At 42.5% G+C, this 26,027-nt stretch overlaps 1 protein-coding gene across 1 annotated transcript; it reads right to left on the bottom strand.

Moving 5' to 3' along the window:
- Nucleotides 1–13,476: 13,476 nt before the first annotated feature.
- On the bottom strand, nt 13,477–25,962 carry LOC115181702 (phosphatidylinositide phosphatase SAC1-B). The gene is made up of 18 exons (XM_029743532.1): nt 25,910–25,962; nt 25,238–25,335; nt 24,442–24,516; nt 24,191–24,318; nt 23,381–23,530; nt 23,091–23,150; nt 22,945–22,978; nt 22,168–22,269; nt 19,700–19,872; nt 19,379–19,527; nt 19,091–19,189; nt 18,795–18,933; nt 17,745–17,814; nt 17,480–17,552; nt 16,889–16,982; nt 16,686–16,778; nt 16,497–16,554; nt 13,477–16,249 (listed from the first exon to the last, which is right to left on the bottom strand). Exons 1-18 carry the CDS (start codon nt 25,936–25,938, stop codon nt 16,113–16,115), a joined length of 1,761 nt encoding a protein of 586 aa, XP_029599392.1. The 5' UTR covers nt 25,939–25,962; the 3' UTR covers nt 13,477–16,112.
- Nucleotides 25,963–26,027: the final 65 nt, after the last annotated feature.

Below are 26,027 nucleotides of genomic sequence, written 5' to 3'. Positions count from 1 at the left end.
CAGGTCTGGGACCTGTTGGATGAGGGCTAGGGCCATTCCCCCAAGAAATGTCTGGGAACTTGCAGGTGCCTTGGTGGAAGAGTGGGGTAACATCTCACTGCAAGAACTGTCAAATCTGGTGCCGTCCATGAGGAGGAGATGCACTGCAGTACTTAATGCAGCTGGTGGCCACACCAGATACTGACTGTTACTTTTGATTTTGACCCCGCCTTTGTTCAGGGACACATTATTCAATTTCTGTTAGTCACATATCTGTGGAACTTGTTCAGTTTGTCACAGTTGAATCTTTTTATGTTCATACAAATATTTACACATGTTAAGTTTGCTGAAAATAAACGCAGTTGACAGTGAGAGGACATTTCTTTTTTTGCTGAGTTTAATATGACTAATACTACAGTAGAACAGTAGTCTGATAACTAACATAAAGCTGAGAGGGAATCTAATTTATGCCATTTTTACAAAATGTGCTCTCCAGCCATATTTCTGGAGTAAAAAAAACATATCAATCATAAATAATAATCTTGAATACTCCACAAGATGATTCAATAGATCTCTCAGTGTCTCTTTAGCCACCACACATTCCTTCTTTAATAATCCCACTTAAATTACACCAATAGAACAGTCTTAATGAGACAACCTCCAGCTGCTTGTACTCACCCCCCAGGCCCCTCAACCCACCATCTCAGCGCGTCAGCCCCCCAGTCGCCTTAGCCCCATCGCTCTGTTCAGCTGCCTCCTCAGCCTAATGTGGAGTGGCATTTGAAGCTTGTTTTTCCACCTACAATCTGAGAACTTGCTTACTGAACCCAAAGCCAACAAAAATGTCCATGAGGAATGGGGAAGAGTATAAATATAAACTTAACGAGTCACCAATCAATCATAATAGAAATTGTTTCATTAAAAACATTAATTGAGAGAGATAGGTGTTAAAGGAATATTTTGGGATTTTGGCAGAGGCCCTTTATCTAATTCTGTGTGCAGTTTGAAGGAAGTTGCTAACTTGCGCTAGCGCAATTGCTAACTAGTGTTAGCATAATGACCAGAAGTCTATGGTACAGTATCTACTAATGCTAGCAGATACCATAGACTTCCAGTCATTGCGCTAAAGCTAGTTAGCATTGGCTCACAAAACTACCTCCAACTTCCTGCATACTGGACAAGGAGACATAAAAATGGTATCTGCAAGTTAATCTGACTCTGGGGAAGATGATCATTGCCAAAATCCTGAAGTATCCCTTTAATTCTTAATTACGACAACTGTTGTGAAACACAAATTAAGGGAAGAGCTGTGTCTACTACCTAACTACCTACAGGGAAGGGAACACGAGTGGTTCTAAGGTACACTACCGTTCAAACGTTTGGGGTCACTTAGAAATGTCCTTGTTTTTGAAAGAAAATCACTTTTTTTGTAAAATAACATGAAATTGATTAGAAATACAGTGTAGACATTGTTATTGTAGTAAATGACTATTTTATGTCAATGACATGTTTACTTCGGATCAGCCTCACAGAATAGCACTAAAAACAAACAAGCAACCCAGAAAAGGACAAAACATAGCCATATTAACATATGTAGCCTGAGAAACAAGGTTCATAAAATTGACAACTTACTAACATTAGAAAACATTAATATTCTGTCCATCTCTGAAACAGACTTAGATAATCCCTTTGATGATCCAGTAAAAGCTATAGATGGTTATAGCATATACAGGAAAGATATGAATGCAAATGGTGAAGGTGTTGCTACAGTGCATTCAGACCCCTTGACTTTTTCAAAATGTTCTTATGTTACAGCCTTATTCTAAAATGGAATTTAAAAAAAATTCTCATCAATCTACACACAATACCCCATAATGACAAAGTGAAAAAAGTTTTTTTTAGACATTTTTGCTAATTTATTAAAAATAAAAAACAGAAATACCTTATTTACATAAGTATTTAGACACTTTGCTATGAGAATTGAAATTGAGATCAGGTACATCCTGTTTTCATTTATCATGATTTGGAAAGGGACACACCACTCTATATAAGGTCCCACAGTTGACAATGCAAAAACCAAGCCATGAGTTTGAAGGTATTGTCTGTAGAGCTCTGAGACAGGATTGTGTCAAGACACAGATCTGGGGATGGGTACCAAAATATTTCTGCAGCATTGAAGGTCCCCAAGAACACAGTGGCCTCCATCATTCTTAAATGGAAGAAGTTTGGAACCACCAACACTATTCCTAGAGCTGGCTGCCTGGCCCTTCTCCCCCAAAGCAATCGGGGGAGAAGGGCCTTGGTCAGGGAGGTGACTGTGATGGTCACTCTGACAGAGCTCCAGAGTTCTTCTGTGGAGATGGGAGAACCTTCCAGAAGGACAACCATCTCTGCAGCACTCCACCAATCAGGCCTTTATGGTAGAGTGGCCAGAAGGAAGCCACTCCTCAGTAAAAGGCACATGACAGCCAACTCGGAGTTTGCCAAAAGGCACCTAAAGGACTCTCAGAGCATGAGAAACAAGATGATCTGGTCTGATGAAAGCAAGATGGAGCTCTTTGTCCTGAATGCCAAGCGTCACATCTGGAGGAAACCAGGCACCATCTCTACGGTGAAGCATGGTGGTGGCAGCAACATTTACATTTGAGTCATTTAGCAGACGCTCTTATCCAGAGCGACTTAATGTATGTGAATGCATACATTTCATTTAAAAAAAATCCCCATATTGGTCCCCCGTGGGAATCGAACCCACAACCTGCTGTAGGGATTTTTTTCAGCGGCAGGGACGGGGAGACTAGCCAGGATCGAGGGAATGATGACCAGAGCAAAGTACAGAAGGATCCTTGGTGAAAACCTGCTCCAGAGCGCTCTGGACCTCAGACTAGGGCTGAAGGTTCACCTTTCAACAGGACAATGACCCTAAGCCCACAGCCAAAACAACTTAGGAGTGGCTTCAGTATATGTCTCTGAATGTCCTTGAATGGCCCAGCCAGAGCCCGGACTTGAACCCAATCGAACATCTCTGAAGAGACCTGTAAATAGCTGTGCAGCGACGCTCTCCATCCAACCTGACAGAGCTTAAGAGGATCTGCAGAAAAGAATGGGAGAAACTCCCCAAATACAGGTGTGTCAAGCTTATAGGGTCATACCCAGGAAGACTCGAGGCTGTAATTTCTGCCAAAGGTGCTTCAACAATGTAAAGGGTCTGAATACTTTGTAAATATGATATTTCAGTTAATAAAATAGATACATTTGCTAACATTTCCAAAAAACGGTTTTTGCTTGGTCATTATAGGGTATTGTGTGTATATTGATGAGGGGGAAAAAAATTGAATACATTTTAGAATAAGGCTGTAACGTAACAAAATGTGGAAAAAGTGACTGGTGTGAATACTTTACGAATGCACTGTAAACTAAAGTTAGCTAGCTAGGTGGCTTGCAGGAAAAATAACTTACTTAGCCACTGTATTTCAAATCAAATCTAATTTTATTGGTCACATACACATATTTAGCAGATGTTATTGTGGGTGTAGCGAAATGCTTGTGTTCTTAGCAGATTTGTCATCTGCCCTGTTGGTGCTGGCATCAGCTGTAGCCAAGCTTCTTCGTTTTGAATCCTCTTCACAATACTCCGGTTGAAACATGTATGGTTGAATGTTTCCATGTAGCTAATAGAACATAAAAAAATGCTTCATCGTCGAATTCGTGTTGATGAGAGGAATCACTTGAAGCCATTGCGGTCTTGTCAGTTCTTTCAGTTTTTCCCAAAGGATTGTGTCGTTAGTGTCCGCCTCCCTTTCAAAGAATTCCTCCGTGGGGGAGAGACAGTGCCAGAACACAAAGCACCTGTCCCACACCAGTTGTAGTCTTTCAGAGACTGAAAAAAAGGCGTCAGCTTGTATATTTAGCAATGAATCCACTGTTAGGAGCATCGCTGCAAGATATCCAACGGCTTTATCGAACAAGGACAACCATATCTATACACACAAAAACGTATAGTGCGATTAATATATTACACAGAGCCTTCGCGAAACGCCACAAAACAACATTACATTTATTTTCAGATCATCAATACACCGGAAGCCGTCTCCTGACCACCACTGCTCTAAGCCAGTTATTCACCATATTCACATAACGCTTTGTATTCAGGACATAAAGCTAATTTATTTGACACATTTTGGGCAGTTTAATTTTAGTGCCTTATTGCAAACAGTATGCATGTTTTGGAATATTTTTTTTCTGTACAAGCTTCCATCTTTTCACTCTGTCAATTAGGTTAGTATTGTAGAGTTTTCTCAGTTTTCTCGAATCACAGCCATTAACCTTTTACTACAGTGGGTTAAACCAGGGTCACACAGAGTTTCTTGGTAGTTTAAACAAATCTATTTTGAAACGAAAGTATACATCTCACACATGTTACGGGCTTAAAAAAGAAGACACCTGTACCATGTCAGATATAGAGTTGACATGTAATAAATGCTGAGTTTGCATCCCAATATTACACTTTGAATACATCACGGAAGACTGAAATAAGACAAAACCATTTCACATGGAAACACTGGATTTTCTGACAAAAAAAAGTTTATTCATTATGAAATTATGAAAAATATTAATAACATTCCCCCCCATGAGACCACTAGGTTATTTGACTGCAGTAAAGTGATACACTCTGTAACTGTTCCAAAGTCACCATTTGCCTCATGGTGAAATCCCTGCGCGGTTTCCTTCCTCTACGGCATATGAGTTAGGAAGGACGCCAGCATCTTTGTAGTCACTGGGTGTACATCTATCCTACCCTGCCTTTCTAAGGTCTTCGAAAGCCAAGTCAACAAACAGATTACCGACCATTTCGAATCCCACCGCACCTTCTCCGCTATGCAATCTGGTTTCAGAGCTGGTCATGGGTGCACCTCAGCCACGCTCAAGGTCCTAAACGATATCGTAACTGCCATCGATAAGAAACAATACTGTGCTGCCGTATTCATTGACCTGGCCAAGGCTTTCGACTCTGTCAATCACCACATCCTCATCGGCACACTCAACAGCCTTGGTTTCTCAAATGATTGCCCTGCCTGGTTCACCAACTACATCTGTGACAGAGTTCAATGTGTCAAATCGGATGGCCTGTTGTCCGGGCCTCTGGCAGTCTCTATGGGGGTGCCACAGGGTTCAATTCTTGGGCCAACTCTTTTTTCTGTATACATCAATGATGTCGCTCTTGCTGCTGTTGAGTCTGATCCACCTCTACGCAGACGACACCATTCTGTATACTTCTGGCCCTTCTTTGGACACTGTGTTAACAACCCTCCAGACGAGCTTCAATGCCATACAACTCTCCATCCGTGTCCTCCAACTGCTCTTAAATACAAGTAGAACTAAATGCATGCTCTTCAACCGATCGCTGCCTGCACCTGCCCGCCCGTCCAGCATCCCTACTCTGGACGGTTCTGACTTAGAATATGTGGACAACTACAAATACCTAGGTGTCTGGTTAGACTGTAAACTCTCCTTCCAGACTCACATCAAACATCTCCAATCCAAAGTTAAATCTAGAATTGGCTTCCTATTTCGCAACAAAGCATCCTTCACTCATGCTGCCAAATATACCCTCGTAAAACTGACCATCCTACAGATCCTCGACTTCGGCAATGTCATTTACAAAATATCCTCCAATACCCTACTCAATAAACTGGATGCAGTCTATCACAGTGCCATCCGTTTTGTCACCAAAGCCCCATATACTACCCACCACTGCGACCTGTACGCTCTCGTTGGCTGGCCCTTGCTTCATACTCGTCGCCAAACCCACTGGCTCTACAAGACCCTGCTAGGTAAAGTCCCCCCTTATCTCAGCTCACTGGTCACCATAGCAGGACCCACCTATAGCACGCGCTCCAGCAGGTATATCTCTCTGGTCACCCCCAAAGCCAATTCCTCCTTTGGCCGTCTCGCCTTCCAGTTCTCTGCTGCCAATGACTGGAACGAACTACAAAAATCTCTGAAACTCGAAACACTTATCTCCCTCACTAGCTTTAAGCACCAGCTGTCAGAGCAGCTCACAGATCATTGCACCTGTACATAGCCCATCTATAATTTAGCCCAAACAACTACCTCTTCCCTTACTGTATTTATTTATTTAGCTCCTTTGCACCCCATTATTTCTATTTCTACTTTGCACTTTCTTCCACTACAAATCTACCATTCCAGTGTTTTACTTGCTATATTGTATTTACTTTGCCACCATGGCCTTTTTTGCCTTTAGCTCCCTTATCTCTCCTCATTTGCTCACATTGTATATAGACTTATTGTTCTACTGTATTATTGACTAAGTTTGTTTTACTCCATGTGTAACTCTGTGTTGTTGTATGTGTCGAACTGCTTTGCTTTATCTTGGCCAGGTCGTAATTCTAAATGAGAACTTGTTCTCAACTTGCCTACCTGGTTAAATAAAGGTGAAATAAAAATAAATAACAATAAACCCGTCCGTTGGGCCCTACCCAGGTCAGGGCCTACTAGGGACACCAGGTGCCATAGACCTACACAGAATGCAAAGATCCAAAAAAACAGAAAGGTCCAATGAAATGTGTTAGGTGAATAAATATGACTCAGTTCTGTCAATAGGGCTGAAAGTTCCAACAGAATCACCTACAGTATATTGACAACTGCCCTTAATGAGTATATCATTATTCAAAACTATTTTCTTGACAGTTTTTCCCTAGGTGGCATAGTGCCACAAAGCGGCACCCGCCCGTACTAGTGCTGGCACACACAACAGAAAGTACTTGCATTTTTTTTTACAAAATGTGCATACTTTAGTTTGTAGGATGTGCATGTACAGACTGCTCTTGTGGTTATTCTCACCATCTATGATGCCTTGAGGCTCATACCTGAAAGGTGACGTTTAACAGTCAATTATATTCAGTGATCAGTATCCAGTCATATGGTCAATCTCATTAGATTGTTTTCTTGAATATACTTTTCCCCTGGGAAATGTCAACCAACTATCAAAGTATTTTTGAAATACACAGGACAAAGTTTTTTTAAATGGTGTCCAGCAAACAATTTTGTATTCAGTGCATTTCAGTCACAGAAAAAGACAGGTTTAATTTTTTCATGTGACTATTACACATTTTGAGTAAATAATTTGCATCTATTAAATAATAATCTGTAATAGTGTGTGGCAGAGTCAATAGTGTGTGATTGCGGCCCGCAACTCGAGTCGTTCCTGCATGTTGGCATTCCTGAATCTGCTCCCCGTTGAGCATCCCATTGGTTCCTGCACGTGACTTTTGTATAAGTAACCCTTTTTTATATTCTGGATTTCCCCTGACCATCTATGTGATTAAAATGTGGGTCAAAATGGAAATAAAATTATATATTTTTTTTAGGCTATGCCATCATGGTAGTATAATTAAAAGGTTAAAGGTAGACAGCGAAATTACTTTGCCATTACCAGAACCGCAGATATTGAGAAGAGTTTGATGCAAGACTTCGCTCTTACACAGTCACACAGTATCTGCACGGGTTCCCTTCACAGCATAGAAGTTGAGCCTTGCGTTTCAACACTCTTAGCTATCGTGGAAATTGACCCACTATGCTGTTTATTTTCTGCATCCATGTCACTTTGCTGAGTCGACCTTTAATGTGTAATGTTTTATCTGTTGATGTGTTGGATCGCAGATGTAACAGATATACCAGCCACCCCACCCCTCTTCATCCAAGCTGTGATGAAAACTGTGATAAACAGACGCCCTCGCTGGAACATTACTGGAGTACTAGCTAGCTCACAGTGTCATTTGCTCCCGCCTGCCGAGCACCTGCCCTGGCCGTAACGTTAACAGAACTGCTGTTTAGCAGTGTTCGGCAGGCGGGGGTGAAGGACACTCCCTTTGTCTTACACGGAACCCAAACCGCGTCGCTATCGTGCATAAATGTATTTTGTCCCCCTAAACCAAACGCGATCAGGACAGGCAGGTATCAAAACAAACTCTGAACCAATTACGTTAATTTGGGGACAGGTCGAAAAGCATTAAACATGTATGGCTAGTTAGCTTGCACTTGCTAGCTAATTTGTCCTATTTAGCTAGCTTGCTGTTGCTAGCTAATTTGTCCTGGGATATAAACATTGAGTTGTTATTTTACCTGAAATGCACAAGCTCCTCTACTTCGCCAATTAATCTACACATAAAACGACCAACTGAATCGTTTCTAGTCATCTCTCCTCCTTCCAGGCTTTTTCATCTTTGTATTTATATGGGGATTGGCATCTACATTTTCATAGTATTACCACGACTACCGGCAAAACAGTTCTACTTTCAATCACCCACGTGGGTATAACCAATGAGGAGATGCAACGTGGATACCTGCTTCTATAAACCAATGAGAAGATGGGAGAGGCAGGACTTTCAGCGCGATCTGCGTCAGAAACAGAAATTAGTTCTATTTTAGCCCAACGCTCGTTGGGGTCCGAGAGCAGTGTGGGTGCAATAATTGAATAACATGGATTTCAAAATTTATTTTGCGATGCTTGCGCATGCGACGTGTCCGGTCTAGTCAGCATCTGAGCTGTTGGCTTCTGAGCCCTCACCCGCTGATTCTACTTTGGTCTGACCCACTACAAGCGGTCCGGCAAGAACCAGGCAGATTTGTCCATATCCAGAGTTTTATTATCTTAGTCACCACCTCACAGTTGCACAGACACACACAGATTTGCATCAGCAGCAAGAGCGACATCATTGATGTATACAGAGAAAAGAGTTGGCCCAAGAATTGAACCCTGTGGCACCCCCATAGAGACTGCCAGAGGCCTGGACAACAGGCCATCCGATTTGACACATTGAACTCTGTCAGAGAAGTAGTTGGTGAACCAGGCGAGGCAATCATTTGAGAAACCAAGGCTATTGAGTCTGCCGATGAGGATGTGGTGATTGACAGAGTCGAAAGCCTTGGCCAGGTCAATGAATACGGCAGCACAGTATTGTTTCTTATCGATGGCGGTTACGATATCGTTTAGGACTTTGAGCGTGGCTGAGGTGCACCCATGACCAGCTCTGAAACCAGATTGCATAGCGGAGAAGGTGCGGTGGGATTCGAAATGGTCGGTAATCTGTTTGTTGACTTGGCTTTCGAAGACCTTAGAAAGGCAGGGTAGGATAGATATAGGTCTGTAGCAGTTTGGGTCAAGAGTGTCCCCTCCTTTGAAGAGGGGGATGACAGCAGCTGCTTTCCAATCTTTTGGAATCTCAGACAACACAAAAGAGAAGTTGAACAGGCTAGTAATAGGGGTTGCAACAATTTCGGCAGATCATTTTAGAAAGAAAGGGTCCAGATTGTCTAGCCCGGCTGATTTGTAGGTGTCCAGATTTTGCAGCTCTTTCAGAACATCAGCTGACTGGATTTGGGAGAAGGAGAAATGGGGAAGGCTTGGGCGAGTAGCTGTGGGGGGTGCAGTGCTGTTGACCGCGGTAGGGGTAGCCAGATGGAAAGCATGGCCAGCCGTAGAAAAATGCTTATTGAAATTCTCAATTATTATCAATTATGGATTTATCGGAGGTGACAGAGTTTCCTATCCTCAGTGCAGTGGGCAGCTGGGAGGAGGTGTTCTTATTCTCCATGGACTTTACAGTGTCCCAGAACTTTTTTGAGTTTGTGTTGCAGGAAGCAAATTTCTGCTTGAAAAAGCTAGCCTTGGCTTTTCTAACTGCCTGTGTATATCGATTTCTAACTTCCCTGAAAAGTTGCATATCACGGGGGCTGTTCGATGCTAATGCAGAACGCCACAGGATGCTTTTGTGTTGATTAAGGGCAGTCAGGTCTGGAGAGAACCAAGGGCTATATCTGTTCCTGGTTCTAAATTTCTTGAATGGGGCATGCTTATTTAAGATGGTGAGGAAGGCATTTAAAAAAAATAACCAGGCATCCTCTACTGATGGGATGAGGTCAATATCCTTCCAGGATACCCGGGCCAGGTCGATTAGAAAGGCTTGCTCAATGAAATGTTTCTGGGAGCGTTTGACAGTGATGAGTGGAGGTCGTTTGACCGCTGACCCATTACGGATGCAGGCAATGAGGCAGTGATCGCTGAGATCTTGGTTGAAAACAGCAGAGGTGTATTTAGAGGGCAAGTTGGTTAGGTTGATATCTATGAGGGTGCCCGTGTTTATGGCTTTGGGGTGGTACCTGGTAGGTTCATTGATCATTTGTGTGAGATTGAGGGCATCAAGTTTAGATTGTAGGATGGCTAGGGTGTTAAGCATGTCCCAGTTTAGGTCACACCTAGCAGCACGAGCTCTGAAGATAGATGGGGGGCAATCAGTTCACATATGGTGTCCAGAGCACAGCTGGGGGCAGAGAGTGGTCTATAGCAGGCGGCAACAGTGAGAGACTTGTTTTTAGAGAGATGTATTTTTAAAAGTAGAAGTTCAAATTGTTTGGGTACAGACCTGGATAGTAGGACAGAACTCTGCAGGCTTTCTCTGCAGTAGATTGCAACACCGCCCCCTTTGGACATTCTATCTTGTCTGAAAATGTTGTAGTTAGGGATGGAGATTTCAGAGTTTTTGGTGGACTTCCTAAGCCAGGATTCAGACACGGCTAGTACATCCGGGTTGGCAGAGTGTGCTAAAGCAGTGAATAAAACAAACTTAGGGAGAAGGCTTCTAATGTTAACATGCATGAAACCAAGGCTATTACGGTTACAGAAGTCATCAAAAGAGAGCGCCTGTGGAATAGGAGTGGAGCTAGGCACTGCAGGGCCTGGATTCACTGCTACATCACCAGAGGAACAGAGGAGGAGTAGGATAAGGGTACGGCTAAAAGCTATGAGAATTGGTCGTCTATGACGTCCAGAATGGAGAGTAAAAGGAGCAGGTTTCTGAGGGCGATAAAAAAAAACGTCAAGGTATAATGTACAGACAAAGGTATGGTAGGATGTGAATACAGTGGAGGTAAACCTAGGCATTTAGTGATGATGAGAGAGATATTGTCTCGTTGAAACATCATTGAAACCAGAAGATGTCATAGCATGTGTGGGTGGTGGAACTGAAAGGTTGCATAAGGTATAATGAGCAGGGCTAGAGGCTCTACAGTGAAATAAGCCAATAAACACTAACCAGAACAGCAATGGACAAGGCATATTGACATTAAGGAGAGGCATGCTTAGCTGAGTGATCATAAGTGTCCCGTGAGATTCAGACAGCTAGACGGGCCATAGGTAGCAGCTAGCTGGCGGAAGATGGAGGGAGGTCTGTTTTTAGCCACCTGGTGCGTTTCCATCTGTAGATTAGTGGGGTTCCGTGTGGTAGGGGGGACCAGTGCAATTGGCAAAATAGTTATAGTTATAGTGGCCCAAGAAAATTGTCCGATAGCTGTCTTATCGGCTGCTATCTGAATAGGTCTAACGATTAGCGGGCCGCAGATGGGCATTCAGGTTACGTCGCGATGGAGGGGACATGTTGGATAACTCCCTCGGGCAGATAACGTCGGTAGTCCAGTCGTGAAGGCCCGATGGGGCTCCGCATCGGCAGTAAAACGGGTCCGGATAGGTGATTGTAGCCCAGGAGTGGCTGATGGAACTCTTCAGCTGGCTAGCTCCGGAATAATTGATGTTAGCTCCGGGACCGACGTTAGCCAATAGTCACTCAGGAAGCCGCTAGCTAGCTGCAAGATCCAGGTGTAAATGTCCAGAGCCTGCGGTAGAAATCCGGGGATATGGAGAGAAAATAGGTCCGGTATGCTCTGGTCTGAGTCGCGCTGTACAAAACTGGTGATCGCTTTTCGCGCTAAGGGATAGCTGATGACCGCCAACCGTGGCTAGCTCAACTCCAACGTTAGCCAGTGAACTGGCCAACCTCTGGCTAACCGCTGGATAGCTTGTTGTGGATTTCAGATTTGAGGTAAATAATATATTTTTTTTTAAATTGGTGAGGCGAGTGTTTTGAGGTTGAGTTTTTAGAAAAAAATATATATAAAGATATGCAAAGAAAAGATGTAAATTATATATATATATATACACATGGGACACGACAAAGACATCTGACTGCTACGCCATCTTGGCTTTTCTGACGTGTGTGTGGGGTTAGACAAGAACAGGCATATAGTCACAATTTTAGAGATTGGGCCAATTGCAACCACTATTGACCGCCCTATTACAGTGAGGTGATCCATTAATATAGGCTAAGATCACCCACACAGCTGATCTCAATGATTTTAAAATTGCCACCGCTCCAAAGCCCCATTTATAGCTTACCTGATGCTAACATGTGTCCTTTGTCCTGATCTTGTCCATATTCTGATTGTGCCCACATTTTTAGACAGGTGTAGATGATTAAAAGACTCATTGTGATCCTAACCACCTCTGGAGGTAGTCAGGCACGGATTGTCTGGATATCTTTACAAGTGTAGACAGATCTGGATAGAGAAACCACTTAAATAATCATTATCCCGCCCTCTAAAATCAGACTTATGACATCAATGTATGTTTTAAAATAAATAAAAACATTTATGAAAGAATAGTATACATATATTTGGATACAGGGAGGGACCATGAAAAATTGTGCATACTCAGAATGTGCACAAGATCAGGAGACAGGAATAAACCAGGTATAAACAGGGATCAAAACCATTGCACTCGCCTTTCTTCCAAAACATTTTAGCTCTAAAACTAACCTTGGTATACAGTGCATTCAGAAAGGATTCAGACCCCTTCCCTTTTTCCACATTTTATGTTACAACCTTATTCTAAAATGATTAAATAAATACATTTTTTCCCCTCAATCTGCACACATCACCCCATAATGACAAAGCAAAAACAGGTTTTTAGAAATGTTTGCAAATGTATTAAAAACAAATACCCTATTGTTATTTCTTCCACAATGTTCACTTTAAAACAAACCTTAATATAGATGATGGGAATTACAGCTAAAGCAGGCTGGACATGCACAGACTCAAACTATAGTATGAGCATCTAGTTCCAAAATCCATCCTTGATCCCTCATCCATCCTTGATCCCTCATTGAAAACATCATGTATAGAGAGATGTAGGCCGACTGTATGACACCAGGACAATGGATATAATGAGGAGTTTTGTTATAAAGCTGATAAGACAGCCTGTCTTCAACCCTGTAGAATGACCATTACTCTTCAAAAAGGCAAAACAGCATAGCCAATTGAATCAAGGATGCTGATGAGAAGTGATCCTATTAGATCTTATGAGGAACGTAAAAGCCTTACATAGTGTATAAAAGTTCTGAAAAGAAATCGGACAATGATTAACCATTATCTAATAAAGAATACACTTGCTAAAATGGACTGCTACACAAGTTCATAAACTACCCCCTAAAGGAAGGAAGGACATTGTTTCTTATTACGGTACCAATAGTATGCTCCATATTGTCACTTAAAACTTAACTAAACCAGAAAACACTATGGACAATAAATAGGCTACATTTCATGTAAAATAACCATTCTTATAGAACAATATTAGGAAATGGAACAGAATGACTGATGATACATTTATTACACATTTCTTGAACACAATGATGTTTAAAGTGACAAAAAAAACACAATAACAAATTAATTTCCTGGAAAATAACTGACCCAAAATAAATCCTCTGAAACAAAACAAGTGACAATAATCTAGGCCTATAAAAAAATTAAAACTGTGGTCCAGCTTGTTTTCTTCATACTGCATTGAGTCAACAGTAGCAACCCATTTTCATTGGTAAAGCAGTCAAACCAAAAAGATTTGTCTAAAACTGCTCAAAAATTACTCAGCTTAAATAGCACAATCATTTGTATTGATCATTTTGCGCATCATTCTTACAAGCATACAATGCTTTGTCATTACATTAAATTGTATCTAGGCTTACATGGCACCTAAATCATCTGTTTAAAAACACAGATCAGCAAGAGACACTATGCTGGCTGATTCTAGAATTTGATAGGCTTATGGCTGATAATGCACAGTGGAATGTACTGTTGTCCATTGGCATGGCAGCCGATGTGTACCGAGGGTTATGCTTTATCATAGTAACCATACACCGATGTATTATTTGACCACTACATTTAAAGTTATAGGACATAAGTACTCTCATTGTAATTTTGCACCACCACAGTTGAAGTGGAAAGACACATAAGCGGCAATATAATTCATTTAATATTAACAATATTATACTTTTTTCTTAACATTCTCAGATCAGCAAGTGCCACTCCGGCAGCAGGTAAGATAAGTGTGATCCTGTTATGATTATGTACACTATACACCAGGGTTGGGCTCAACTTAATTTCAATTCAGGAGGTAAACTGAAATTCCCATTCCAATTAAACATGTTCTCAATGCTTTTCAATGAGAATAATGTTGTGAATTGGAATTTAATTCCTGAATTGACTGAATTTAAATGGAATTGGCCCCAATCCTGCTACTAAACACCCCGTCTCTTATAATGACCTGTGGTAAGGAAGCAGAATTTGACTTGGGGCTAGTGCTACAGTGCAGCCAATAATCAAAGGATAAATAATATAGAGAAAGATTGTGTAAGAGAGAGCAACAGTTCACATTCCCATCCAGAGACACACTAAAACACTTAGAAATCGTCATGGAGACAAGTGGCATTTAAAGTCCCCAATGCCCCATGAGACATTGGTTCGTTTAAAATGCCCAGTTCAGTCAAAAACTAGATTTTCCCGTGTTTCATATACATTTCCAGGTTGGAAATAATACTGTGAAATTATAATGCTCTTTTGTATTTGAAAAGACCGCCTGAAATTTCAGGCTGTTTTGGTGGGATGGAGTTTTGACCTGCCTGGGGACATCACCAGACGGTAAAAATTAGTTAAAAGATGAATAACAAAGATTTCCAAACATCTCTGCCAATAACAGCTAGCTCAGCTTTCCCCTCCCCCAAAACCATTCCCAGACAATTATTTTATTTTTGACCATTTTAATTGAAAACAATAACAGTAAGGTACTTAATTGTTACCCAGAAATGACTTGATATTGAGATAGAAATGGCTGCATTGGACCTTTAAATCCATGCTTCATTATTAGCCTAGGTCTGGGCCTCCCAGTCTACTGGTCAAAGACAGATCCTACTCACTATAGTATATAGTTTGATGCTCTCTCACACCTTTTGGTTGTTAGAAACTAATGAGGATTTGTCTTTCCAGCTGTTTCATGAAGCTTTCCATACCTGGGAAGACTAGACAGCCAGACAGACCACACAGACAAACATCCCTCTCGTCACATCTCAGAGGAATCCTCATGTGAAACCCTTTGAGGGTCTGTCTGTGCACTCAGAAGTGCAGTGAGCGAGAATAGTATGGCCAGTTACAATGGCATTAATGGTGGTGGGACACCCTAACTAAAGTTCCCTATTGAAACAGTTCAGCCCATTCTCTCCCCAACTATTGGCCAGCTAGAACATTCTCTCAACAACCACTGGCCAGCTAGCATGTTCTCTTCCTGCCTATTGGCCAGCTAGAACATTCCCTCCCCAACCATTGGCCAGCAAGCACATTCTCTCCATGACTATTGGTGACCTAGTTTTGGGATCATGGCTTGGGCTGGGCTGACAGACAGCCACCCAATAGGTCAGCTATCACACTACGTTCAGATTGACCACTCAGGGGCAATGACACTGAAACAATATGGCAACCAACAGAGCAAATATGACATGATGTCGCTAGAAGGCGACAAATCAACAAAAAAGGCAAGATTTTTTTTAAAGTAGGTCCCTTGGCAGGTTGCTATGGCAACAACAGCAGTGCCAATTCATATGCATTCCGTGCAGCGGGGTAACTGTGTTACCGTAGTGGGGTATTGTATCATAAAATCAGACTGTTTTCAGATTATACAGTCAGTCTATGGACAAGGGTAGGGATCTTCCCTAGCCCCACAGCCCAAACAATGTGCTTAGTGGTGTGGACAGCAGCAGGCCAGTGCAGAGCGAGTCCCTACATCATACACCTGGCCTTTCTCTCACCCCACCCTCACCCTCCTCTTCCTCATGCCATTGGCTCAGTAATCAGTACAGGCTCCAGGCCCGCTGATGCTGAGGGTACGATGACGAAGAAGAGTGGGATGAAGTGGAAGAGGAGAAGTCTGTGGGGCGTAGCTGCTTTCCACACGCACACATTCAGTCCATCTTCTCCTTCTGGACCAGCTTGGGCGCGTCTACAAACTCCCGACCATTGAAGAGGATGACGCCGGCCGTCACGAAGCTAGCTGTGCCCCAGAACAGCACATACGCCAGGGTCTCCGTCCACGTGTCACCTGAGGGGGACACACAGAGGGTGACTACGGGTAATAGCTAAGTACCGAAAAAGTACCGATCGATAGCACATACTTGCCTAGTCAATACCAGTGGAAACAGTGTTGTAAAACTAAGTACTGCAAAATGTGTTTATGGACCAAATCTTAAGTTGAGATCGGTGCAGGTGTAACTAGAATTTTCAAACAACTTCCATGCCCCTATTAGGATTCAATGCAGAATTGACAAGGGATTCCACTGCTGTCTTACCAGCCATGAGGAGGCAGATGATACACATGGAGAATGCCACAACCATGATAATGGGCAACTAGAGGGGGAGAGGGGAAACAGGAGTTAAATAAGATAACGGAATCTCAATCTACGCCTGTGACTGAAACCAACATATTGTAGCCAATCAGTACACATAGCACTGATCAGGCCTAGCCAATCAGATCTCACCGTGAGGAACTTCCAGTCTTTGGTCTCATGAAGGGGTGTGGTCATGTCTGCCTCGTCAATGGAATAGTTACCCAGGAACAGATCAATGGAGTCCTGATGATCAGGAGAGATGTCTCAATTATCAGTTACCACACACTTAGTCACATTTACAAAAACATGACTAATAACTGCCGCACACGCACAATAGACACACACACACACACCTGTCTGAAGCCATCTGAGAAGTTGTTCTTGTAGTATCTGATCATGGAGTTCCAGCCGTCCATCACCAGCCCCCATTGTGTCCTCTTCCCTGTTCTGAGACATGAGCAATGCTTCAGTCATCCCTGTCATAATAATCTCTCACACACACTACAAATAATCATCGACGTCATCCTCCACCCTTTCCTGAGCCCGCTCTTACTCAGTTGTGCTCCTGGTTATCACAAAGGTCACGAGCAAAACATCCTACTCCTCCCTGTTCTAAGGGCACCAGTCCATTCAATACTCAATACTCATCACCAAAACCAGTACAATGTTTTTATGTAGTTCATAGCCAATAATGCATGGCCAACTTCATGGGTGTGTGGGGTGTGACTGACAGTGGGATGGTACTGTGCCAGCAGAAAGACAACTAGGTCTCTGTCATTGTATAATAGACAAGTTCTATTGGAATCCATAATATCCTCCTACAGCCAGGTGAACTCAGTGACTTCCTGATGGAATGGAGTGCGTTTCTATGAAGAGAGCCATTCCTGTGCCCTAGTTTGCTAATCACTAGATTAGCAAGAAACCCATGAGCCCCTCTCTCTCACCTTGTGAAGTCTGTCTTCAAGGCCCCTGTGCCAGCATACTGCTTGGCACACGCATTGGCATTGTCTGCCCATGCTGCAGCGAGCAAGGGTGAGAGAGGGAAAGGGGTGTGGAAGAAAAAGAAAAACAACATATTTAGTCATTGGAAAAAGGGGAGGATTTCAATCATGTTAAACCATTGTGTTGGAATAATCTCATAAGGAAGACAATGCTGTGCTTGTGCTGGCAGAGGGGTAGGAAAGTGTGCAGATTTCAGCTGAGGATTACCATTTTTGTAGATCTTCTCGAAGTCGGCCTGATCTTCAATCCTCTGGCCCATGTGGAGAACTCCCAGTCGCTGCAGATAAACAAAGATGTGTGGTGAGATACTGCAGTGACCTGACCACAGGGGGCAAGGTGGAACCAAGATGGTCGCCATCAGATTCAGCACTGTTGTTTACCAGAAAGACCTTGATGCAACTGCACCTTCATCACCCTGTGGGTCAACCAGCAGCCTAACTACTACACTATTAATACATGTTTCAATGACAGTTTAACCCACAGTGCTAAAACAGTTGAATAAAGCACAATGGTACCTGAAGTATTTATTGTACCTGGGTGAGATGAGACCTGACCTTTTTACAGTCCACATAGGGTCAGATAACTAAATAGCCCACAGTCAAAGTCCACAGAGACAGCAGCTTTAGTCAGAGGCCTTCAACATAGAGTTTGGGTTTTCCAGACTCTGTTTTGTCTGTTGCTCATTTGCAAATGTGGGTCAAGTGAGTTGAAGTAGTATAAGTTGTGAAACGTATGACTTTGTCAAGTCAAAGGTCTATGTTAGGTCAAATGGAGGAGCTCCTCCTAAAATGTAGTTTGCCATTAAGATTTTTACCATTGCTTTTACAGAATGTAAAAGGGAGGCTAGGTCTACACCTTTAATGAACAGTAAAACTCCTGAGGTGGAACGTGACATTACTCATTATGTCAAAGACAGAGTGTGTCTAGAAGTGGAAGTGTATAGATCAGGGATGTCAAACTCATTCCATGGAGGGCCTAGTGTCTGCTGGGTTTTGTTTTTTCCTTTCAATTAAGACCTTGACAACCAGGTGTGGAGAGTTCATTACTAGTTAGTGACCTTAATTCATCAATCAAGTACAAGGGAGGAGAGAACCCGCTGCCACTTGGCCCTCCGTGGAATGAGTTTGACACCTGTGGTCTAGATGGATGTGGTAGGGGTGTCTAGAACTAGTGGGAGTGTCATATATATATATATATATATATAAATAAAATGGACATGTCTAGTCAGTGTGGGCGTGTCTGGTTGGTGGTTCCCACCTCCAGCTGTGACTGCAGTGAGCGTCGTGCCAGCAGACTCTGGATGACGTTGGTACGGTCCAGACAGTCCATGCAGTTACTGCGGAACATCCCTTCCTGTTGCACCAGAACGTTCCCATCCACATCAACCAGGAAGTACCTGACCAACCAATCAAACAATTTGATTCCTATTTGATTTTACAATAACATTTGTCACAAAACAAATCAGCAAACGACAGAGAGATGAACACCCCCCCCAAAAAACAAAGCACACAAAGACAGAATAACATGGCCGGCCATGCAGACTAAATACTTACCCATACTCATCCTGCATCTCTGTCACCATATCGACTAAGATTTGCAGGCGATGCCACCTCATCCGACTGCATTCCTTGTGGAAGTCAAACGCTATGTACCTAGAGGTACACAGTACAGGGAGAAATGTTAAGTAAAATCCAATTAAATAATTTTCTTTAAGGGGTTAGTTGGAGTTCCACGGCTTTAGACAGAATGTTCACCCCTAAAATAAATACATTGATGACGTTAGATGAAGACGGGCATAGTGGGATCAGAATGAATGATGGGGAAAAAGCTATAGTCCTTACTTGACCATGCGGTTGCCCAAGCTGGACACCATTTTGTCAAAAGCCTGTTCCAATTGCTTCTCTGAGCCTTTCTGGTCGATCAGATTTAAAATCACTTGCTTTCCATAAATAATGATCTGCGAGTCAAAATGCCTTTGGAAGCCATCCAGCTGTGAAAGCAGGACAGGACAATAAAGGTAAGAAAGACTTTATGACTCAGTATAGTAATACTCAATATCATATACCTCTACTGTAATTAAATGACTACTTCTACTGTACATTAAAATGTTTTTCTGTTTGAACATGAAATAAAAAATATGAATATTGTAACAGGTAGCTTACATGGTCGATGGTTTTGCTGATCTGAGGTTTTGGTTTGTACTTGAGGTTGGGTCTTTGGGACCAGTAGAAGGGGATGGAGCCTCGGGTCTGAACGAATGAGGCCTTGCCCCCGCTGTACTGGACAATCTGCTCCGTCTCCACAAAGTTAGCTGCATGACCCTCTGAGTCAATGCCTGATGGACCAAATAGACATTATGTAATGATCTGTTTGAATGAGGAGTGTTTGACAGTAAAACTATAAAGAAGTGGACAGGCCAATATTATCGGCAAAGGGCTGGTGTGTGTGCAGGGTTTTGTTCCAACCCAGCTGTAAAACACCTGATTCCACGAATCAAAATATTGATTGAAGACCCAGCTAGCATTTAACGTTCTGAGAACCATGTGTCTTAGAGTTTGGTGAGAGTGTGGTTGTCCTATGGTTATTTTGCAAAAAACCTTCCCACAACTTTCCGGGAATGGTGCAGGACAGGTCATTGCTTGGAAAATTCTCAGCACATTTAAAAATAAAAAAAATAAAAGAGGATTTACTTGGTATTTCATTACCTTAACAGAACATTTCCTAAAAGTTCAAACATGGTTACAATGAATTTCAATGTTTAATGTTCTAGGAACGTTCTCCAAGTGGTTTGAAATTGGGAATAATTCTAATTATAAACTAAAATGAACAACTTTGTATTTGTTACAAAAATATATGGCATGCTAGCTTCATCCTGGTGGCGCAGTGGACTAATTCCATTGATCAAGAACAGAAGAGCATAGGTTTGAATCTCACCTACGCCATGCCACAATAAAAGAAACAAGTTTGAATGATTAATGCCTAAGCATATGAATTTCCATGTGTCGTCCTATCTGTGCACTAAACAGTTAACCCAAAACTAAGATAGCAGTGTTAAAAGTCCAATTGAGACATTTGCTCAGAACGTTAATAAAACCTAACAGGAAAACTTTCAGGGAACCATAGTAAAACATTCTCAAAACCTCCCTGCAAACAAAAAATGTACATTGATGACAGCTTTGCACAGCCTTGTCATTCTCTCAACCAGCTTATGAGGTAGTCACCTGGAATGCATTTCAAGTAACAGGTGTGCCTTGTTAATTTGTGGAATTTCTTTCCTTCTTAATGCGTTTGAGCTAATCAGTTGTGTTGTGACAAGGTAGGGGTGGTATACAGAAGATAGGCCTATTTGGTAAAATACCAAGTCCATATCATGGCAAGAACAGCTCAAATAAGCAAAGAGAAACGACTGTCCATCAATACTTTAAGACATGAAGATCAGTTAATGCGGAAAATTAAGAACTTTGAAAGTTTCTTCAAGTGCAGTCGCCAAAACCAGCAAGCGCTATGATGAAACTGGCTCTCATGAGGACCACCACAGGAAAGTAAGACCCAAAGTTACCTCTGCTGCAGAGAAAGTTAGAGTTAACAGCAGCTCAGAAATTGCTGCCCAAATAAATGCTTCAGAGTTAAAGTAACAGACACATCTCAACGTAAACTGTTCAGAGGAGACTGCGTGAATCAGGACTTCAAGGTCAAATTGCTGCAAAGAAACCACTACTAAAAGACATCAATGAGAAGGAGACATGCTTGCGCCAAGAAACACAAGCAATGGACATTAGACCAGTAGAAATCTGTCTTTTGGTCTGATGAGTCCAAATTTCAGATTTTTGGTTCCAACCTCTGTGTCTATGTGAGACGCAGAGTAGGTGAACGGATGATCTCTGCATGTGTGGGCCCCACCGTAAAGCATGGAGGAGGTGTGATGGTGTGGGAGTGCTTTGCTGGTGACACTGTCGTGATTTATTTAGAATTCAAGGTCACACTTAACCAGCATGGCTACCACAGCATTCTGCAGCGATACACCATCCCATCTGGTTTGTGCTTAGTGGGACTATCTTTTTTTTTTTTTTAACAGAACAATGACCCAATACACCTCCAGGCTGTGTAAGGGCTATTTGACCAAGAAGGAGTGACGGAGTGCTGCATCAGATGATCTGGCCTCCACAATCACCGAACCTCAACCCAATTGAGATGGTTTGGACCGCAGAGTGAAGGAAAAACAGCCAACAAGTGCTCAGCATATGTGGGCACTCCTTCAAGACTGTTGGAAAAGCATTCCTCATGAAGCTGGTTGAGAGAATGCCAAGAGTGTGCAAAGCTGTCATCAAGGCAAAGGGTGGCTACTTTTAAGAATCAAAATTCTATTTTGATTTGTTTAACACTTTTTTGGTTATTACATGATTCCATGTGTTACTTCATAGTTTATGTCTTCACTATTATTCTACAATAAGGAAAAACCCTTGAAAGAGTAGGCGTGTCCAAACTTTTGACTGGTACTGTATATATTACTGTTTGGCTGGAACAAAACCCCCTGCACCCACACCGGTCCACTGTGGAAAAGATTGTCCATCATCCCCACTCTAGTCAGAAAGCTCCAGTTAGATGTGCTGGTGGCTGTGGAGTCAGTCACCTCTGACGTAGTAACGTACTCCAGCCCTGAAGCAGCTCCGCCTGGAGATGATGTTCCAGTCAAAGATCTTCCCATTGATGCAGCAGGACTTCATAATGATGACTGGACAACACATGGTCAGGGATAACACGGTCTTAACCTTTAAAGCCTAACTTTACCTCCTGAATTCAACCTTTCTCTGCCTCCTTTTCAGAAAATGTTTTGGAGTGTTGTGATGTTTAGAAAAGTGGGCTCTATCATATAATGTCAATGGATCCACTTTCCATTGTCTGTAAATACAATATCCCTAATTTCTCAATTATAAAGCGACCTGTATGAATCTCTAGCTCCCCCTTGTGGCTAAAGGAGCAAACCACAAGTTCAGTTCTATTGATATACATGGTGTGTATGTTTTTCTCAGGGAAAAGAATGACAAGACTAATCCAGAGTAATGAGGGAATCACTAGCTGGTTTACATCCAGTCACTCAGACTGATAAACCCCATGCAAAATATGAACGTGAAAATGACCATGTGATCTAGTGTGTTGTGCACACATGCAACTGATCACAGAGGGTAGATTTCCAACTATTTACAGATTACAGGGTTTAAACTGCAATGCTGTTTAACAGTTCAGTCACTCTAAACAACCGCCCTGTCAATGACCTCTCTCACATGGGCAATATCTGTTGTCTTACAGGAAGTGGTAATGAGGTCTTCCTGTTTATGAGAATTAAAGAGTGGGAAAAGTCTTAATCTGGAGTTTGTAACAACAACAACAAAAAAGCATGAAAGGATACAGCCGTGGACAACTGGGTAAGCAAACCTGTGCAGCTGTCAAGAGAAGAACAGAGACAATGCAGTTTAGAAAGATCATAAGATCTGTACTGGAGCGTATTCATTTTATATTTACCACAAGTGGTTAACATGTCAGTTCTGTCCTTACCTCTGGCTGTGGCATGAATTCTCTCAACAGGTGACCATTCCACACAAACCGTTGATCTGCCTAAAAACGAGGGCAAGAAAACGACACATCTTTATCATACCATTCAACTTGTTTCCACATGCCCTGCATAGGAAATGTCTGCATCTGTACAGGACACAAGTACAAACACATTACTCGTGTTTTCATGAATGTATCTCCAAATGGAAACATGTTTTTACATTATTTTCCTCCCTCACATACATACATACATACATACATACATACATACATACATCCCCTCATTCTCTCACCCTTTCCAGCAGGCTCATCTCCTGGAACTCAGGGCTGGTGTTGGCAAGTCTCTGCAGAGTGTGGGTCAGGTCGTAGTCTGTAGCAAAGTAGAAGCCGTCTGTGAGCAGAACACTGTTGATCATGGACAGGAAGGCTTTGTTGTCCTGCATCTGATGAGGTCAGAGGTCAAAGACAGGTCAGGTGGCAGGTTGAACAAGGAAAGTAGAGAGGTCAAAGGTGAGAGGTCAGGAGGAAGGTTGAAGAAGAATTTAGGTGGAACGATGGTTAGAAAGTATCAGATGACCACTATCCTTCTAAAATAATATATACAAGGAATCTAAACTTATATACTATAAATAACATCTCCTCCACCAGTACTGCAACGAGAAGCCAACATAGAGATGCTCACTAATAAAGAAACACTTGTCTAGACTTGGGGTCAGAACAGAGTGTTCTTGTAACAGCTACATGGTGATGATACCATCTGAATGCAGTACTTGTTCTGTCTGTGAGAAGGGGTCTCTTTCTCTTTGCCCTTCACATACACTTGACTGTCTACAGACACACTGTCTGTCGTTGACCGGCTCCATAGCCAATTCAACACATGGCATCTATGTCAGCTCAGATGCCTAGCATTCTTAGTCCAATATGCTGCTTTCGTATTGGTCAGGCTAGGGTTTTCCACTGGTCAGCATCCACATCAAAACAACCCACTGTCATTAACAAGGAATCATTGTGAAACACTCTCTCCTTGGCCTGAAACATCCACAGTCATGTTGAGCTTGGGTGCTTGTGGGCTCGCACTGGGGCCCCAACTCACACCTCCCTACCTGGTTGTCTGTCAGGTGCAGCACAGTCTTCTTGTAAGAGATAACATCAAAGTCCATAGCCTTCCACACGGCATGGCCCAACAGGTCACCCACCTTCTTCTTCTTTGTGATAACGATGAGGTACGTGCCTGGGGAGGGTAGGCAGAGGGGCACAGGTGTCGCTAAAGTAAACACTCTGTTGAGAACATTTGTGTGTACACAGGTAAAGTCTTCTCAATGGATAATTTTACAGAGTGCAAGATTGAACCTACCTGCCACCAGACGGATAGTTCCCATGATCCCACATATTGGCCTGGTGACCGCATGGGGAGGAATGTCCTTCCTCACTAGAGGGACAAAGACAAATAATCATCATTTTTTTAAACATTTTAGTCATTTTAGCAGACACACTTATCCAGAGTGACTTACAGTAGGGAGTGCATACATTTTCATACTGGTCTCCCATGGGAATCAAACCCACAACTCTGCCATTGCAAGTACAGTGCTCTACCAACTGAGCCTCATCATTTTTTCATTGCCTTTATGATCACAAACCACCATTCGCTCATCTTTCAGTTCGCTGCAGCTAGCGACTGGAATGAGCTGCAACAAACACTCAAACTGGACAGTTTTATCTCTTCATTCAAAAACTCAATCATGGACACTCTTACTGACAGCTGTGGCTGCTTTGCGTGGTGTATTGTTGTCTCTACCTTCTTGCCCTTTGTGCTGTTGTCTGTGCCCAACAATGTTTGTACCATTTTGTGCTGCTACCATGTTGTGTTGCTACCATGCTGTGTTGTCATGTGTTGCTGCCATGCTATGTTGTCGTCTTAGGTCTCTCTTTATGTAGTGTTGTGTTTGGTAGGCCGTCATTGTAAATAAGAATGTGTTCTTAACTGACTTGCCTAGTTAAATAAAAAATATATACAATGGACTTGGTCAGCATAAGACAGTATTATGCCATGATGATATAACACACACACACACACACACACACACACACACACACACACACACACACACACACACACACACACACACACACACACAAACACACAAACATACCAGTGAGGATCATTTCTGTGGACACCCTGTCAATGGACAGTACATCATTGGAGCCGTCATCACAAGCCTCAATGTAAAACTTCTCTGGGGTAGTGTGCCTATGGGGTGGGGTGGGGTGGGGTGGGGGGGCACAGAGGAGGGAGATACAAAATCAGTGACCTTGGCATGGTGACGCCTTATACAATGGGAAAACATTGGCTTGATTTGGCAAACGCTCAACTTAGTTAGTGGCTAACGTCACCACAAGCTAGCACACACATACTAGCTACTCACTAGCTGGCTCAGTGGCTAACTAACGTTAACAGCTAAGCTAACTATTTTTTAGCTAGCTAGCTGCTTGCTTCATCAACAAGATCGATTGAATTCTACCACTCATTAAATCGAAAGGCAGATGGCTAAATAAGTACTGTTACGGACAACACAACTACACATCCTTGACATGACTGTAAGCTAGCTACAATACTGTAAACTGAAACAAATCCCGTATACGAATGACTGCAGCCTGTAATTGCTGTTGAACGTTAGCTAACTAGTTTATCATCTGCTAGCTAGCTCTAGTCTTACACCTACGGCAATTTTCTCTCATCAAAATATGGCAACGTTTTCAGAAAAGTTGTACTAGCTAGCTTCTGAAAATAAAAGACTGAAACGATATATATTTTCAAGACTTACAGGTTGAATTTCTCGTAGGCGGTCGCCATCTTTAGAGGTCTGACCTAGTGACGTGTCAATGAATGTGCACATTGTATATTATGGCTGGACCGGAGTTCGCGTCCAGGGCCAGACATTT

Source organism: Salmo trutta, chromosome 3 (genome assembly GCF_901001165.1).
Source record: "Salmo trutta chromosome 3, fSalTru1.1, whole genome shotgun sequence".
NCBI lineage: Eukaryota > Metazoa > Chordata > Actinopteri > Salmoniformes > Salmonidae > Salmo > Salmo trutta.
The sequence above is the reverse complement of the archived record's forward strand: the minus strand, read 5'-3'. Positions and strand labels throughout refer to the sequence as shown.

Bases quoted from the DNA above. Each gene is read 5' to 3' on its own strand.
- LOC115181702 (XM_029743532.1), bottom strand. From the start codon at position 25,938: ATGGCGACCGCCTACGAGAAATTCAACCT. The intron at 24,517-25,237 runs GTATGTTTGTGT...TTGTCCCTCTAG, and splicing joins CACAGAAATGATCCTCACTG to TGAGGAAGGACATTCCTCCC. The intron at 18,934-19,090 runs GTAAGTATTTAG...TTGGTTGGTCAG, and splicing joins GAGATGCAGGATGAGTATGG to GTACTTCCTGGTTGATGTGG.